At 41.4% G+C, this 14,680-nt stretch overlaps 1 protein-coding gene across 2 annotated transcripts in view; it reads right to left on the minus strand.

Moving 5' to 3' along the window:
• Window positions 1–650: 650 nt before the first annotated feature.
• The window catches only part of RNF144B (ring finger protein 144B), a 49,014-nt gene continuing 34,984 nt past the window's right edge, over window positions 651–14,680 (minus strand). For both annotated transcript variants that reach the window (XM_032182037.1, XM_032182036.1), the window contains exons 4-8: window positions 11,805–11,865; window positions 4,654–4,858; window positions 3,616–3,760; window positions 1,577–1,666; window positions 651–1,383 (exon numbers count right to left, since the gene is read on the minus strand). In XM_032182037.1, the coding sequence (XP_032037928.1) occupies window positions 1,243–1,383; window positions 1,577–1,666; window positions 3,616–3,760; window positions 4,654–4,858; window positions 11,805–11,865 (642 nt within the window). In that variant the 3' untranslated portion in view covers window positions 651–1,242. The remainder of the gene's footprint in view (window positions 1,384–1,576; window positions 1,667–3,615; window positions 3,761–4,653; window positions 4,859–11,804; window positions 11,866–14,680) is intronic.

The raw sequence follows: 14,680 nt of genomic DNA on the forward strand, positions 1-14,680 counted from the left end.
TCCAGCTCTTCAGGGAGGTTTCAGTGAATTTATACAGGTGTAACTGATACCAGGGTCTAAATCAGTTTAATGGTGAGGCACCAAATGAAAATGAAGGGTGTATTAAATGACAGGCTTTCATATTGAGAGTAACTAAAAATGAGCTGTAACAAAGTTTGTTAACCTTGAGTGGGAAAGAAGAATTAATCACCAATGGATGGAGCCTACATTTACCCAGCATTTCTCAAGTATTCACTTCAGCAGGTCCTTAACATTCAAGAGAGGGTTTTGGTTTAACCTGTTCTGAGTAGCATTTTACAGGGTTCTTGCTGCTACCCCATGTAAACTGCTGAAAAAATATACTGACTGCCTGGAAAATAAATTGTGCATTATGTACTCGGTATATCCACACATGAGGTCACTGTATAAACGCACAGCCAAGATCCCAGTACTGCACAAAATAGGAGCCTTTCCTAAAACACCAGATTCCTGGTGACTTTACTACACACGTGTTACTGACAAATGGCATGCCCAAGAGCAGGGAAATATGCTTAGTCCTTGTACTTCAAGGTAGGTACATCACGTTTGATCTGAAATAAGCAACTACTTTCCCAATCTAGTCCAGTCTCTTAAGAGAGAGTTCTGTCTTACAAATAGTTTTGTTGGTTTTCACTTCTGTAATTGAGATCAGTAGTATGAATCCCATTGATTTCAATGCTGAAAGAAATGCCATGGCAGCCAGTTGACAGGAAACTGTCAATATATTTTCTTAACAGTTTTTTACTTCTAATGGGACACAAGCTAGCAGGCAGAAGACCCTTATCAAGCTTTTCCCTGTTATAAAATACCCAAAACTTTCTGAGAAATCCGACAGTCACCAAGAACCAACAGAAAGCATGACAGTAACAGTTGGGTCTGCAAAGGCAGAATGATACTGCAGGATCAACTCATGCAGCTGATGGAAGATGGCAATCTTCTAGCAATCTCAAGAGCTGGCTCATACGTAAGGGTATGAACTACCAAATGGCGTCCTGTTTTTCTTTTAGAAAGCAAAAAACCTATACCATATGTACTGTACTATTATCTAGACTTTTTCCACACTGCAACTTGTAAGTGATAGAGTAGCCTGTAGAGAATAGGCACTTATCCCAAGAATTGGCAAAAAAAAAGGAGCATTATTTGGTAGGTATGGCACCAAAATACAACCATTGTGCTTTCTCACAAACATATGCTGTACAGACAGAGGCTCAAACAGACACAGAGTTAGGTTGCTGGCAGACTGTGTTTTTTCTTTTTGCTTCGGCAAGATTTGCAAATGCAGCAGATGATGCATGGAGATGCCACAAGCAGCAAGGGAGAGGTCACCAATGCTATGATACCTAGTCCAACGAGGATCCCTACAACCTGAAAGACAAAGTAGGAAAAAATATATATTTAGCTAATGTGGAAAATAAAATATATGTGTGCATGCACAAGCATGGAGTAAGCCACAAAAATAGTTGAAAGCATGAGAATAATCATCTTGGTCCTTCACTGAAGGGTAAAATCTCTGCTTAACATATGCATGATTGCTCTGCTCAGCTGGCTAGAAACACACCTGCGTCCTGTTCCACATCACCGAAGCACGTGAGTGGCCTAGCTTGTTTCTGCAAGGGCCTTTGTCGTAATGTCTTAAGAAGATGTCGTTCTGAAAAACAAAAGAAGAAGCTGTAAGAGAAGGTTACAGTATGGGGACACGCAGGGACATGTTCAAGACTGGACTGGAAATACAACTTCCCTGACACTGCTGTAAAATTACCTACTGCTGGCAGGGAAATCCACCTACCTTCCAAATAATTATCTAGAAAAACTTCTTGCAGTTCCGAAAAGTGTATTTGGGATCCAAACTATTGTATAGCATCTTCCCTCCCCCACTTTTAAAAAGCTTTGGACAACTATATCTGCATTGCATTTTTGACAAAATTACCTAGTCTGTAATTTGGTGATGCTAAAGGGGCCTGTAATCAAGACATTTCTGAAAGTTTGCCATGTCAGGTATCATATTCCTGAGGTACTTCTACCTTCTGTTCTGCTGTCCCTTCAGGTCATTTTTCTTCCTAGGCTTAACAGTAAAATTGAAAATAAAGTAAAATAAAGTAAAATAAAGTAAAATAAAGTAAAATAAAGTAAAATAAAGTAAAATAAAGTAAAATAAAGTAAAATAGGGAATCCCTGTTTCTTTTTGTTTTTATAAAAAATAGAAATCGCCATTTCTTTTTGTTTTTCCCAATATTACTAAATTATCCATTTTTAATTTAGAAAATGACTAATGCTCCACATTACTCTACCCTTGCCAGCTGTGCTGTGACCTAATGCTGCTTCCTCTTTCATTCTTCAGCCTTACTCTTCAGCTCTGCAGTTATTACCTACAACCAAATCTGGATTTCCTTTAACCCTGCTCATTCAGAAAAACGACATTTGAATCAGACAGCTACGGTTTCTTTTTCCTTTGTCCTCTTGAACAGACTAAAACTTTGTAAGGACATGTCTGCAGAAAGGGAGAATCTGATAGTCTTCCAGTTCAGCAAAGTTTTAAGCATTCATTGTGTACCGTATGTACTCTGAGGCAAGCCATAAGTCTGATGTCGAAAAAGCTCACTCCTGCATCCAAAAATGGGACATAACGTTAAGTGAAACTTGCTACGCATTCTGAAAAAAGGAAGGCTGAAGAATGAGGAAGTCTCGTTGTTTGCTAGCTGATGAGTACAAAAAAAAAAAGAAGAAAAGTCGTGCGTCTTCGGATATTTTATTTCAAGTGCTGGTGAAGTTATTTTCAAATTCTCACCATTGTTATTAATGACTATGCCAAAAAGGGAAGCAGTCATATGCACGAGTACGTTACTTCTTGTACTCTTAATCCTACTAGAAAACTTAAGGTCCACAAAAGTTGAGACTAGTTGGTATCACATGAGAGATAATTAGCCACATGCATTTCATAACCCATGTTGATAACACAATAGTTTTACCCTCAAGCCTACTAACTAATCATTCTCTTCAGCAACACAGCACTAGAGATGGACTAGTAAAGAAGACCAAGTTTATAAGAGCTCTTAATGCACCCTCCTACGAAACAACTGCCTTCACCCAGTACCATACCATTTTTTGGACAGGCTGTGATCCTTGCAGTTGGAGCAGGCACAAGAAACTTATTTCCCTAACTCCCAAACAAACTATTTTGGGCTTCTGCATGGGAAGAGGGAATCAGTGAAAGTCAGTTCTATAATGGACCTCCAGAAAGTAACCAATCTGTCCCAGTTCCCTCAAAGAGCTACCGTGGGACCTCTGGATATGGCTATAATCCTTTATGGAAGAAGGATGTTGATATAAATAAAAGCAGTATTAGTGAGAAGAAAATAATGAAGTGAATGAAGTTCCTTTGACTGGTGGAAGGGGTCCCTGCCCATGGCAGGGGGGTTGGAATTAGATGATCTTTAAGGTCTTTTCCAACCCAAAGCATTCTACGTTTCTAAGTTACAATCTGAAATGAGCCAAGAAATTCACTAGAACATCAAGGACTTGTTGGGAAGCTTCTATGGGGCCTCAGACTAACCTCAGCTCCCAGTTACCCTTTATCTAATTTTAATCTGCAGCACTTACATCCAAGTTCTGTAGACAGTACCAGCAAAATGTGTGTTTGCAGTTCTTGCACATCATCTGAGCACAGCCCTCGTTCCTCTCAATGTAGATCCGACAAACTGGGCACTGCTTAATTGGTGCCTCTGTCTCTGTTCCAATAAGTGATCTAGAAGAGTAGGGAAACATTAGAATCGCATGTAAATATAATTATAGGTGATGTTCAGATTCACTGCCTAATGTGTATTGTACTTACTATTCAGAGCATCTAATGTTATTGTCTTAATGCACTTAATGTGTGAGGCTTATTATATTCAGAATACACCAAAGTATAAGCAGTAATAAGTGAAGGATTTTATAGCATGTAAAGTTGAAAGGCTATTCTCTTGGTCTTTTATGCTAAATAAAGCCAACACTGACTACACCCACCAACATATCACCTACAGCATTAAATATCAGCACTTGGTAAGAATGCTTTCACAACGTATTAACAGAACTGGGTTATGCAACTCATGGCATTGTCCTTGCCTAAACAGAATAACTTAAACTCCACCAAAGCTAAGGATCAAACCTGGGCAACATAAATCATATTTCTCCCACCAAATGGGACACTGTACACCCACTCTTCATAGAAGTTAAGATTTTTCTATGTAGAAATTCTGTAAATATAAAGCAGAGGTAATTCCTTAATCACAGTACAAGCAAAGTTTGGACCCCAGAATACTACTGTACTGGATGTTTTGCACAGGTACACATTATAATTCTAGCATGCAAACAAGGCCTTTAGGAGGAGTGAAAGCCCCGGTGGATTTCATGTTTCAGAAGTGTCAGTGGCATCCCAAAATTTGGTAAGAACCCAAATAACATTAAGAATCTTTTTAAAGAGAAGATGTATAATTTAAAGTAATCATTAGATTGGAATTATATTTAGGGAACACCAGCAGAGATGGACCTAAGAAACCAGTTGGAAACAGTTCCATTAAACTGATGTTAGACACAGAGTGCGCACTTCATGCCAAACGAACTAAAAGATCACGCAGCTCCTGTGGCTTCCCCTCTTACCCCTGCTCGGTTGGTACCAGAGTAGTTTGGTTTTCTGGGCACAGGCGCTGTGGGTGCCACGTCTCCTTGCAAGAGGAGCAGAACGTCAGGTGGCAAGCCGGACACTCCACCGGCACCGGCACTCCTGGCTCGCTCGGCCCAATGTAGCACACCGTCTGGCAGTCAGCCGCAGGGCACCATGTTCTCTTGGGGTCCAAATGGACTTCTGAAACACAACAAAGGCAGAAATAAACCAGTCATATGGTCCCCTTCTCATTCCAGTGACACGTCTAGGTATGCAAGACCCAGTTCTGCATGGGCATGGGGAAGTTGAGGCCCTCTGCACCTGTGCTTGTGGGCTTTTGGGCCTATTTTTCTTCAGGAAGGTCTGAAATGGTATTCTGCAACAGCAGCTGCACTGGAAGCATCACAATAACAGCAACACACTACAAGGGACATATTCTTTGCCTTTATAGGAGGGTACAAAAGATGAAGACAACTAATGCTTTCTGAGAAGCATGTACCATTTTGTCTCTCACATGTGGAAACCATGTCACATCTCTCATGTAAATTGCAGGAGAACTGTCATTAATTTAACATCAAGTCATTTTCTGTGCCTTATTTCCCCCACGCACTTTTAAGTGATTAATATTCACCTTATTATATGATGAGCGTTTGTCAGGTGTCCAACTATAACAATAGTTAATGTAAGGTCACGAGTGGAAGCATTGGCACATGGTAGCAAATGATAAATGTTGATTCTTTCTCTTGCTCCCCAACCTTTATCTGAGGACTTTGGACTTGCAGCAGAAACCCAGATGGATCACATCCACTGTTAGGGTTGTCCACTGTGTGGACACTTTACACTGCTCGAGTCAATGCAGCCCAGCCAAACACTCCCGCCCTGCATCTCTTCCCTCCCTGGGAGCTCTCTGGGACCACGAATGAAAATGGATGGAGGGATACCTCAGTACAGCGTGGAAATCCCTGACTGTGAGATCTCAAAAGCCATTACAGAGTTCATCTCTATTTCCAGCAGGTAAAAGCAAACAAAAGGCCACACAAGGGCCCCTGACATATGTTCTCTGGCAAATTTTGCTGAAACAGTTGAAGGCATTTCCTGCTATGCACGCTGCTGTCTGCATTGCTTCTTTGCAGGAGGTTGCTGGTAGCCCACATTGCAGGGGGCTGGTGGATGGATATCTAGCAGATGCTCCAGCCAGCATGATAAACAATAGTATCAATTCAGCATCCAGACCTCTAGAAACTAGAAACCATACAACTAGAATTGTGTTCAAAGAAGTAAAACAGTAGATACATAAACAGTAGAAAAATAAAACATAAGCAGTAAATAGATAAAAGTACATGTGCATCAACGCCTGGGGAAGACATCCCACAACCTTCATAACCTAATGTACTTTAGAAACTGAGTTCTTTTCTAGTTTGCCAAACATCTGTGTTCGGCTTGAAAACTTCCAGCTTCTTCACAGGTGGCCTGTGTGAACCACATGAAGTTCAGGAAGGCCAAGTGCAAGATCCTGCACTTGGGTTGGGGCAATCCCGAACACAAATACAGGCTGGGCAGAGAATGGATTGAGAGCAGCCCTGAGGAGAAGGACCTGGGGGTGTTGAGGGAGGTGATTCTCCCCCTCTACTCTAGTGAGACCCCAGCCTGAGCACTGCATTCAGCTCTGGGGACCCCAGCACAAGAAGGACATGGACATATTAGAACAAGTCCAGAGGAGGGCCACAAAGATGATCAAGGGGCTGGAGCACCTCTCCTATGAAGACAGGCTGAGGGAGTTCACACTGTCCAGCCTGGAGAAGAGAAGGCTCCAGGGAGACCTTACAGTGGCCTTCCAGTGCCTAAAGGGGGCCTACAGGAAAGCTGGGGAGGGACTCTCTGTCAGGGGGTGCAGTGATAGGACAAGGGGGAATGGCTTTAAATAAAAAAATAAATAAAAATATTTTTTAAAAATTTTTAAATAAAAACTAGAAGAGGGTAGGTTTAGATTAGATATAAGGAATAAATTCTTTACTCAGAGGTTGGTGAGGCACTGGAGCAAGTTGCCCAGAGAAGCAGTGGACGCCCCATCCCTGGAGGTGTTTAAGACCAGGTTGGATGGGGCTTTGGGCAACCTCCCTACCTGACTGAAACAAACTAACTTCAGCATAATCCACTGGTAGCTGAGAGTTTCCTACTAGTTTTGGAAGTGTCATTTGGGGTGAACAGTAAACTCACATCAAAATACAAGTTGGTTTATCCTAAAACTATTCACACATCCAGGGTGATTCTTGACAGATACTTAGAGAAAAAGCCACTTTTTAATGATCGTGATAGGAAAGCCACCAGCAGAGGAGTAACCACTAACACCTTTTTTCTATTTAATATTTGAGAGCAAGCATGTAGGAGAGAGTTTCATTCAACTCCACTGCTCAAGACAAGCTGAGCCCCTTTCCTTTCTGAAGGTGTCCACTGGGTCAGGCTATCACACAGTCCTGTGTTTGGCTTTCAGTTTCCATTGATGCTACTTCAATCTGGATGCACAGTGGTGGCAGGGATACTCACCTGGGCCATGAGCTGACTACCAGGCAAGGCGGTCAAGAGACATGCGTTTGAACCTCTTTCAACAAAGACTAGCACATAGTCTCCCATATTTAAAGTAGGCATATTGGTCACTGTCATACAGGAGACTGTCAGGGGCTTTGCTATGTTCACCTATTTTCCATCCCTCCATGTAGTTACTGCAACTGCAGGTAATATATTAATCTGTGTCAGACGACTCTGACAGATGGGGAAACTTTCCGCACCCATAGCAAAGGCTTTAATCTATAATTTAGGCAGTGCCAGACACCTGTACCATCTACCTTCTTTTCCATCCATTTCATGAATCTAGTTCCCTTCTTTCCCCTTATTATCTTACACATGCTTCCTCTACCACCAAAAGCAAACAAACATTTTGCTTTAATTGAATAAAAGCCAGAAAAAAGACAGTTCGTAGCTTCATTTGTGAGGAGAAGAAAGAGACGGATGGACAAGCCATCCAAGCATTTTTAAATAGCATCCTGGCTGAGAAATCATTATTTCTGTAGCTTCCTTCAGAGATGATGCTCTGAGCTGGGTAAGACCATGCCCTATTATTGACTATTGCATTTAAGTCTTCCCACAGTAGGTTCCACACGTTTTCTGTTGATAAACAACAGCTAAAATGAGAAAAAAAAATGCAGTTCCTGCAGATAGCGCACTCAACTTTGGAAACCTAAATTCTCCTATCCTTGTTTTGGATGAAAGACAGGATGTCTGGTTTTGACATCCACTGGGCAAAGGGTTGTAAGTCTTATTGATTTTTACAAGTTTTTTTGCAGTAAGATGTGATGCATAAAATGAAACTCCCTTCTCTCCCACTTCCTCCATTTTACAAAGAACCTACAGATGGTGTTTTGCAATCCATGCTGTCTCATACTGTTTGCTTTACCATGGAGCACAAGTGAAACCAGAAAAAAAATAAAAATAAAAAAGGAGCAGCCAAAAAAAAAAAAAAAAAAGAAAGAAGCTATCATTTTACTCTGATGATGTTCAATCTTTTGGTTAGGGCTATTTGTCTCTTGAGCCTTTTCCCTGCTTCCTCACAGCCAGTTCAGCCACGCTCACTCCACTCTCAGGAGGAAAGCTTCCCCAGACCGTGCCAGTAACAGGCAGGGATCTGGCCAGTTTTCACAAAACACACAAGCAAGCAGGTGAGATGTGGGATGCAAGCAGGGGAAATGCAGAACTCTGAAGAATGAAGAATTTCTGGCTTAGAAGAGGTACCTACCGAAAAGGTGGCCCCGTGCACTCCACAAAATATTAGGAACACCTATCTTTTAATGCACTGCTTTTCAGTCAGGCAGAAAAAGGAGGTTCTCACCATCTTTCACTAGGCCTATTGGGCAACTGTCAGAGAAACAGAAATACACTGCGTGTGTCCTAACCACATCCTATCCCACTATTTTGTTATTTCTGATGGCCACAACAACCCCATCCTAAGCAGACATACATCAATTCCTGTTTCTTCTATTAAGACAGATTGCACAGAAGCCCTGTGACTAGGTCCAGATAAGTTATAGATGTAGGAAAGCTTGGTTTAAAGCCTGGAAACATTTGCATATTAAGAACACAAAGAACACAAGAGGACTGAATATTTTCAGTGCTTTCATTATCAGACTATGCAATTGCATATAGACATTAAATTGTATGCCAGTTACTTCTCACAGCCTTTTAACTCAATATTATCTGTCCAATTTCTTAGAAATAAGGTAATAGGATATATATTGTATTAAAGCAGCTAGCAAAGATTGAGAAAACAGCTTTTGGAGGTCTAAGTTCATCTCTTCAAAATTTTTCTCAAAATTAATCTCTTAACAAAAAATATCTGTAAGGATGAGAAGCACTGGCTTTAGCAATCACTTGAAGACTGTTGAGAAAAGACTACAGAGTAGGAGCAGAAAGGCTTGCCCATGCAGCTGGTTACTTATGTCCAGCATTTCTAGTAAAGCAGAGGGGAAACCAAAGCAAGACGGAGGACAGACAGCCCATATCTCAACAGAATACAGCTGAGAGCAGAAGGGTCTAAATACAGCAAGTGGGAGGGTTTGAATATTGGGTTTTGTTGATCAGAACAAAAGTAACAAAGGACCGTCTAGTACCTGCCTATTTTAAGAATCAGAATTTGGCCTATTGTATTTGCAAATGTGGAAAAGAGGACAGCACACTTCAGACAGCAACATCTGGAAAACACATTTCTTTCTCTTTCTTTCCCTTACCATGCAGCAAAAAACAACCCTAGCTAACTCCAGCTAGCCTTCCCCGAGTGCCTGATATGAAGAAAAGAACTGAGAACTGGGAAGAAAAGGGAGCTCAAAATATTTCATATGTAAAGTTTTTCTTCGTTTTTAAATGAACTTGAAAGGCTGACTACAGTAATGCTACTATTACACTGTATTTCAGTTCTTTGAGGTATTCTCTGTCATCACATAGCTCCAATGAATCTGTGGTTCTCTGAAGGTGTACTTGGCTTGGCTGACATCAGCTCTGGCCATTGAGCTGCATCCTGGCTGGAGTTCACATGTTTTTAGGGAAAGGCCGACGTCTGAAAGCAAAGACCGATGGACTACATTTGCTGTTAGGTCAAGGAGCTGCAGCTGAGTTTGCCTTAGGGCTGGTGTGAAAATAGATTGTGAGGCTATGCAGTGGTTGTGGTTGGCAGGAGTCTGTGGGAGAGGCAAGAGCGAGGCAGTTGCAGCCTGGGCTTTGTGTAGCACAAGGTTTGGAAAGGGCTGGGTTGCACTTATGCTGACAGAGGCACAAGCTGTGCATCAGATCTCATTCGTCAGGAGTCCCTGAGTAGTCCCTGGTTAGAAATTGGACCCAGCAGCTGCCATCATCAAGGTTTATTGCTAGACTCACAAAAGGACCATCAAGCCGGCATTGCTGCTGGTCTGGGCAGGGAAGCATTGCTGGGCTGTGGTCAGGTCTGAGAACAGAGCTTGAGCCAGTAGAGGCCCACAAGCCAGGTTCAACCGGTAAGCGTGGAAAGGTCAGCCTTAGGGGGCAATGCTAACCCTGGGACAGGCGAAAGGTCCTGGCTGGGGTGGCATTAGTGCTGGTGTCCAGGACACCACTTGAGTTAGCAGGTTGTGTTCCCGGGCTTCGGTAAGTTCACTTTATTGCTGGGGCACGCGAGGTCAAAAGTCTCAGTTTAAGCCTGCTGCCTGGATGCCAGTTTTACTCATCATAGAGGAGAAAGGACAGATCTAAAAACATCATGAAAAAAGGCAGTGGAGGTGGAGGAGGATTTGCAAGACTTAGGCAAGAAGGAAAAGGGAAGGAGGACTTAAAAACAGACAAGTTCCAGGTTTCTGTGAGTGGGAGGCAGTAAAAAAAAAAGTAACAGGGAGTTGGACAAAAGATCATGAGTTCAGCTTTGGCTACTTGTAGAGGAAGAGATACCAGGAAATCATTAGTTTCACAGTCTTCAGTTAAAAAAAGGTTTTTATGTAAAAGAGATTAATGTATTGCAAGAATGCCTCACTTTCTTAACCCCTTAATATGTTATTTAACAAGCTGTGATTTCTACTTTCTAGGACTGTAGACAAGCCACTGCTTGGGTTATGAACTCGAGGGACTTCCTAAGGAATTAAGGGTAAGCAAGAAGAAGGCAGAATAGGAGAAAGAAATCAAAAATGAAAGCCGAGTTTGAGATTTTTTTGTTTTCTTTGTCCTGAGTACCTGCAAACCACAGCTACAATCTGCATCTGCCCATGACCTCGGGGGCACACTTGGGTGTACTGATTTTGTTGGTTTTGTACTTCATGGTCATCTCACTGAACTTCAGTCCAGATGAGATTCAGTAAAAACCCATATATTCTTCTATCTGACCATTTTTTTTAAGTGCATTAATAAACCTAACTTTTATAAACCTCTGCATTTTCATTCTTATTCCCAATTCCTCTGCATCTAAGCATGCATATAAAGCAGAGCACAAATACAGACTTCAGAGGAAAGCTTGAAGACAGAGTTAGAGCTGATCAGTCCCAGATACCCTACTCTGCAAGCTACCACAATGCAAATTCTTTGACAAATACTACAACTTCCAGCTGGGCTTTCAAGTTGGTGTCAGTCTTCAAAATCAGCATGGGATCTCATCTTTCTGACTATCAAGTGTCTTCTTCAGCCTTGGCAAGGAATCATCTCCTGAAGAAGAATGCTGACCTCTGACATACCAAGGCTTGGCACCAGTAGTATCTTCAGTTTCAAGCTTCCTTACTACTATGCCTTACTCAGTAATGAGGGGTCCAATTATCCCTCAGGAAAAAAAAAAAAAAATACTAGAAGAATACACACAAGAAAAAAAAATAAATATAATAGAAGAATACACACAAGGCTTCTCCTTGAGAAAAACTCTCTTCTAGGGATGCTTGCAGAAGTTTCTATCAGACAGCATGGTCAGTATCTCCTAGAAGTTTTGAAGATCCTTATGGATGTATATTTCAAAACAATGACATCTTCTCCATCTCTTCCTTAACTCACCCAGCACGCTTTGTCTTAAGGCAGAGTGCTCTGCAATACGTAATATTGCTGCCTCTACTGACACTTTAAAAATTGAGGTAATAGAAACCAAAAGGGCTCATACCGCGTTCAAACTTCAGCCTCTTGTATAACTGAAACTGGTCAACAGGCACCAAACAGGCAATCTGAAATGAGAAATAAAAAGAAAAATCATTAGGAACAATTAGAGACTTGAGGAAATTTAATAAGCACCCTGCTCTACTTGTCTGTTCTCCTAAGCCAGCTCTCAAATCCACCTTCTTTTTCTGCATACCACCGCATACACCACCGCATTTCTCCATACCTAGACTTCCTTCTCCAAAGTTTAAAGTAGTTCCTGGTCTCTCCTATTTCGACCACATGGCAGAGTAGTTCAGCCCAAGTCCTTCTTACCATGCAGAGAAAAGCCTTCTTTTGGGGTTCTGTATTTACTTCAACCTCTTTGTTTTATTTCATGTTTGTTTAATGTAATGAAGGGTGACAGCTAGCCAAGCTTGGAAACTGAAGTCTGTTGTTCATGCAAAAGAATACAGTCCAAACAAACGATTGCTCATTCATGTCTCCCAGTCTTTATGGTAGGAGCCAGTTAGCTCTCGGGAACAAAAAAGCCAGTCTGGTTTCCATTTTTTATTCATGTAAGAAATGCATTATTCTTCCTTTTTTTTTGTTTTTCTGGACTAAGATGGTTAATGCCACTGCTATTGGAATTTGCCTTAGACATGCACAAGGCCACTGGGAACAGAAGTTAACAATCTAGTTGGCATAGACAATCAGGCTTTGTCAATACATTTTGGGCATTACCATAATTAAGCTAACTTAGTCTAAATGGATAAATGCTCTGCTCTCCAGTCCTTGTAAAATAACCAAGTATTTAAAACTAATAACCAAACCTGCATACAGTGTAAGGAGGGGTTCAAATGAAACTTGTCAGATAGCTGAGAAGCCAAATGTTTGTTGAATTCAAAATATGAGATAATTCTCTTATTTGATCCATTCATAACATTGCAGAGCGTAGATCAGATCAGCACTGAAAAAATTTCTATGCCTACCGAAAAAACTTACTCTTTTCCTAAAAATAAACCTGGACTAATACCAGTAGAAGACCTGATCATTCGAAGCCCTGTGAGACAACACAGAACTGACAGCTTTGAAATGAAGGTGTTCTCAACCCTTATATCCAGGAGACCACCGTGGACCTTCAGATTACTGTAAAGGCAAAATTTTGCTCTCACTGGAGTAGAAGTTGGCCCTTGCTACCCTTCTGGGTTGTGTTGCAAGGCACTCATGGGAAGAAATACATAGACAGAAAAATTCAATATATATTCAGCCTCATGTTGCAAATACCTCTGCTTTTGCAGTTGGAAAAAATAATAGCAGAGAATATATCCATTTGGAAGATAACGAATCGCTTTATTAAGATCTCAAATCAAATGAAATTAACATTGCATTTTGAAGCAGATTTTTGGATCAATTTTTGAGCTAAACAAATGTCATACAAAAAACAATGCCACTGTTGTCCAGATGTAAGTGTTTGAAGGTACTTAAAAGACTTAAAGGTGCTTTTAATTGAAGAAATCAGAGGATTTTTCAGCTAACTGGGAAACACTGACAAATCTTTACAAAGCATACTCATAATCTAGTGAATCAGTTCTGTGGTTAAAGTACTGTCCTCATTCAGCTTCTGAATTCAGGGTGTTAAGTATTTTTAATATGAAAGTAATTTCATGGAATACACAATACTTTAGTATGACCGTTACACAGCGAGTTTCCTGGAAAACTCTTCACCTGTTGATCAGAAGTTAGCTGAAACACTCTTGGAAAACAAATAACAACTTAATCAAACGAGTCAAAAAGAGTGAAGTTCAGCAGCTTCAGCAAAGAATGAAGCCAACCAACAGAATTACACAAAACCCACAAGACATCATTTCAGTATTGCCCAGTCTCCCCAAGGCAGCTTAAAATCTAAACAGAGTTCTGAAAACAAAGAGAGTCATCTGCTTTTCTCTAGCTGGGTGAGCATTGGCAACTACTTTAAATTTTACTTCATTATGACTAAATTAAAACAGCGAGTCTCAATGCTGTAAGGGTAAGAGCCACTTGAGTGAATTGTGTTATTGTCTGAGGCCTTTTTGTGCCTGCTCTTGCTTTTAACAAACCATTTTTCAAGAGCAGCTCTATTGAGCCCAGAATTTCCCATGTATTAAAAATCGGCCTTTTTGATGACAGTGGGAGCAGAGTTAGGAGTTTTATCGCAGATTTCAATAGACAGCAGAGTTGGTGCTGAAAGCATCCCTTTCTTCTATTGAAAACCTGACCTCACCGTGCCAGCCTTCCCCACTGGCTTCCTCCAGCCCTGCTCTTCCTCCTTTGCAGCCTCTTTGCAGCCCAGGTCCGGCACCCTGCACACAGCTCCAGGCACACGCAGGCTGCCCCTTTTGCTGCTAATTTCATTTATGCTCAATGGTAAGACAGCTTTTGGACAGCATGGTTGGGCAATAAGGTGCTTATCTCCTCCTACCTGGCATCAGAGTCTAAATGCTCATCACCATGCAATTTTTTTAGCCCCATCTGGGAGCCCATCCCAAACATCCCTGTCCTGCCCGACCGCACACACCCATGGGTTTGGCACAGGATGGAGACCTGGGGAGGAAGCAAACTGGCAACACGGCAGGTGGCAAAGGGCCAAAAGAGAAAGAGCACAGGCATGCCAGAAAGCAAGACATTTCTTACTCTAGGGTAAGAAACTGTTCAATTATTCAATGCAACAAGAAATGCTACGGGACAAGTTTGGGGTGTTTTTTCTTTTTTTAAAAAACACCAGGTTAAGGTTACAATAAAAACCTCTGAACAAAATGAGAATCTAGGACTCTCCTCTCATGAAAAGACATTGGTTTGAGACTTATCAGACTGGTAGGAGTTGAAGTAAGTCTTCTGGTTTTCTATGCATCACAGGCAACTACT

The sequence above is a fragment of the Aythya fuligula genome, chromosome 2 (genome assembly GCF_009819795.1).
Source record: "Aythya fuligula isolate bAytFul2 chromosome 2, bAytFul2.pri, whole genome shotgun sequence".
NCBI classification, from domain to species: domain Eukaryota; kingdom Metazoa; phylum Chordata; class Aves; order Anseriformes; family Anatidae; genus Aythya; species Aythya fuligula.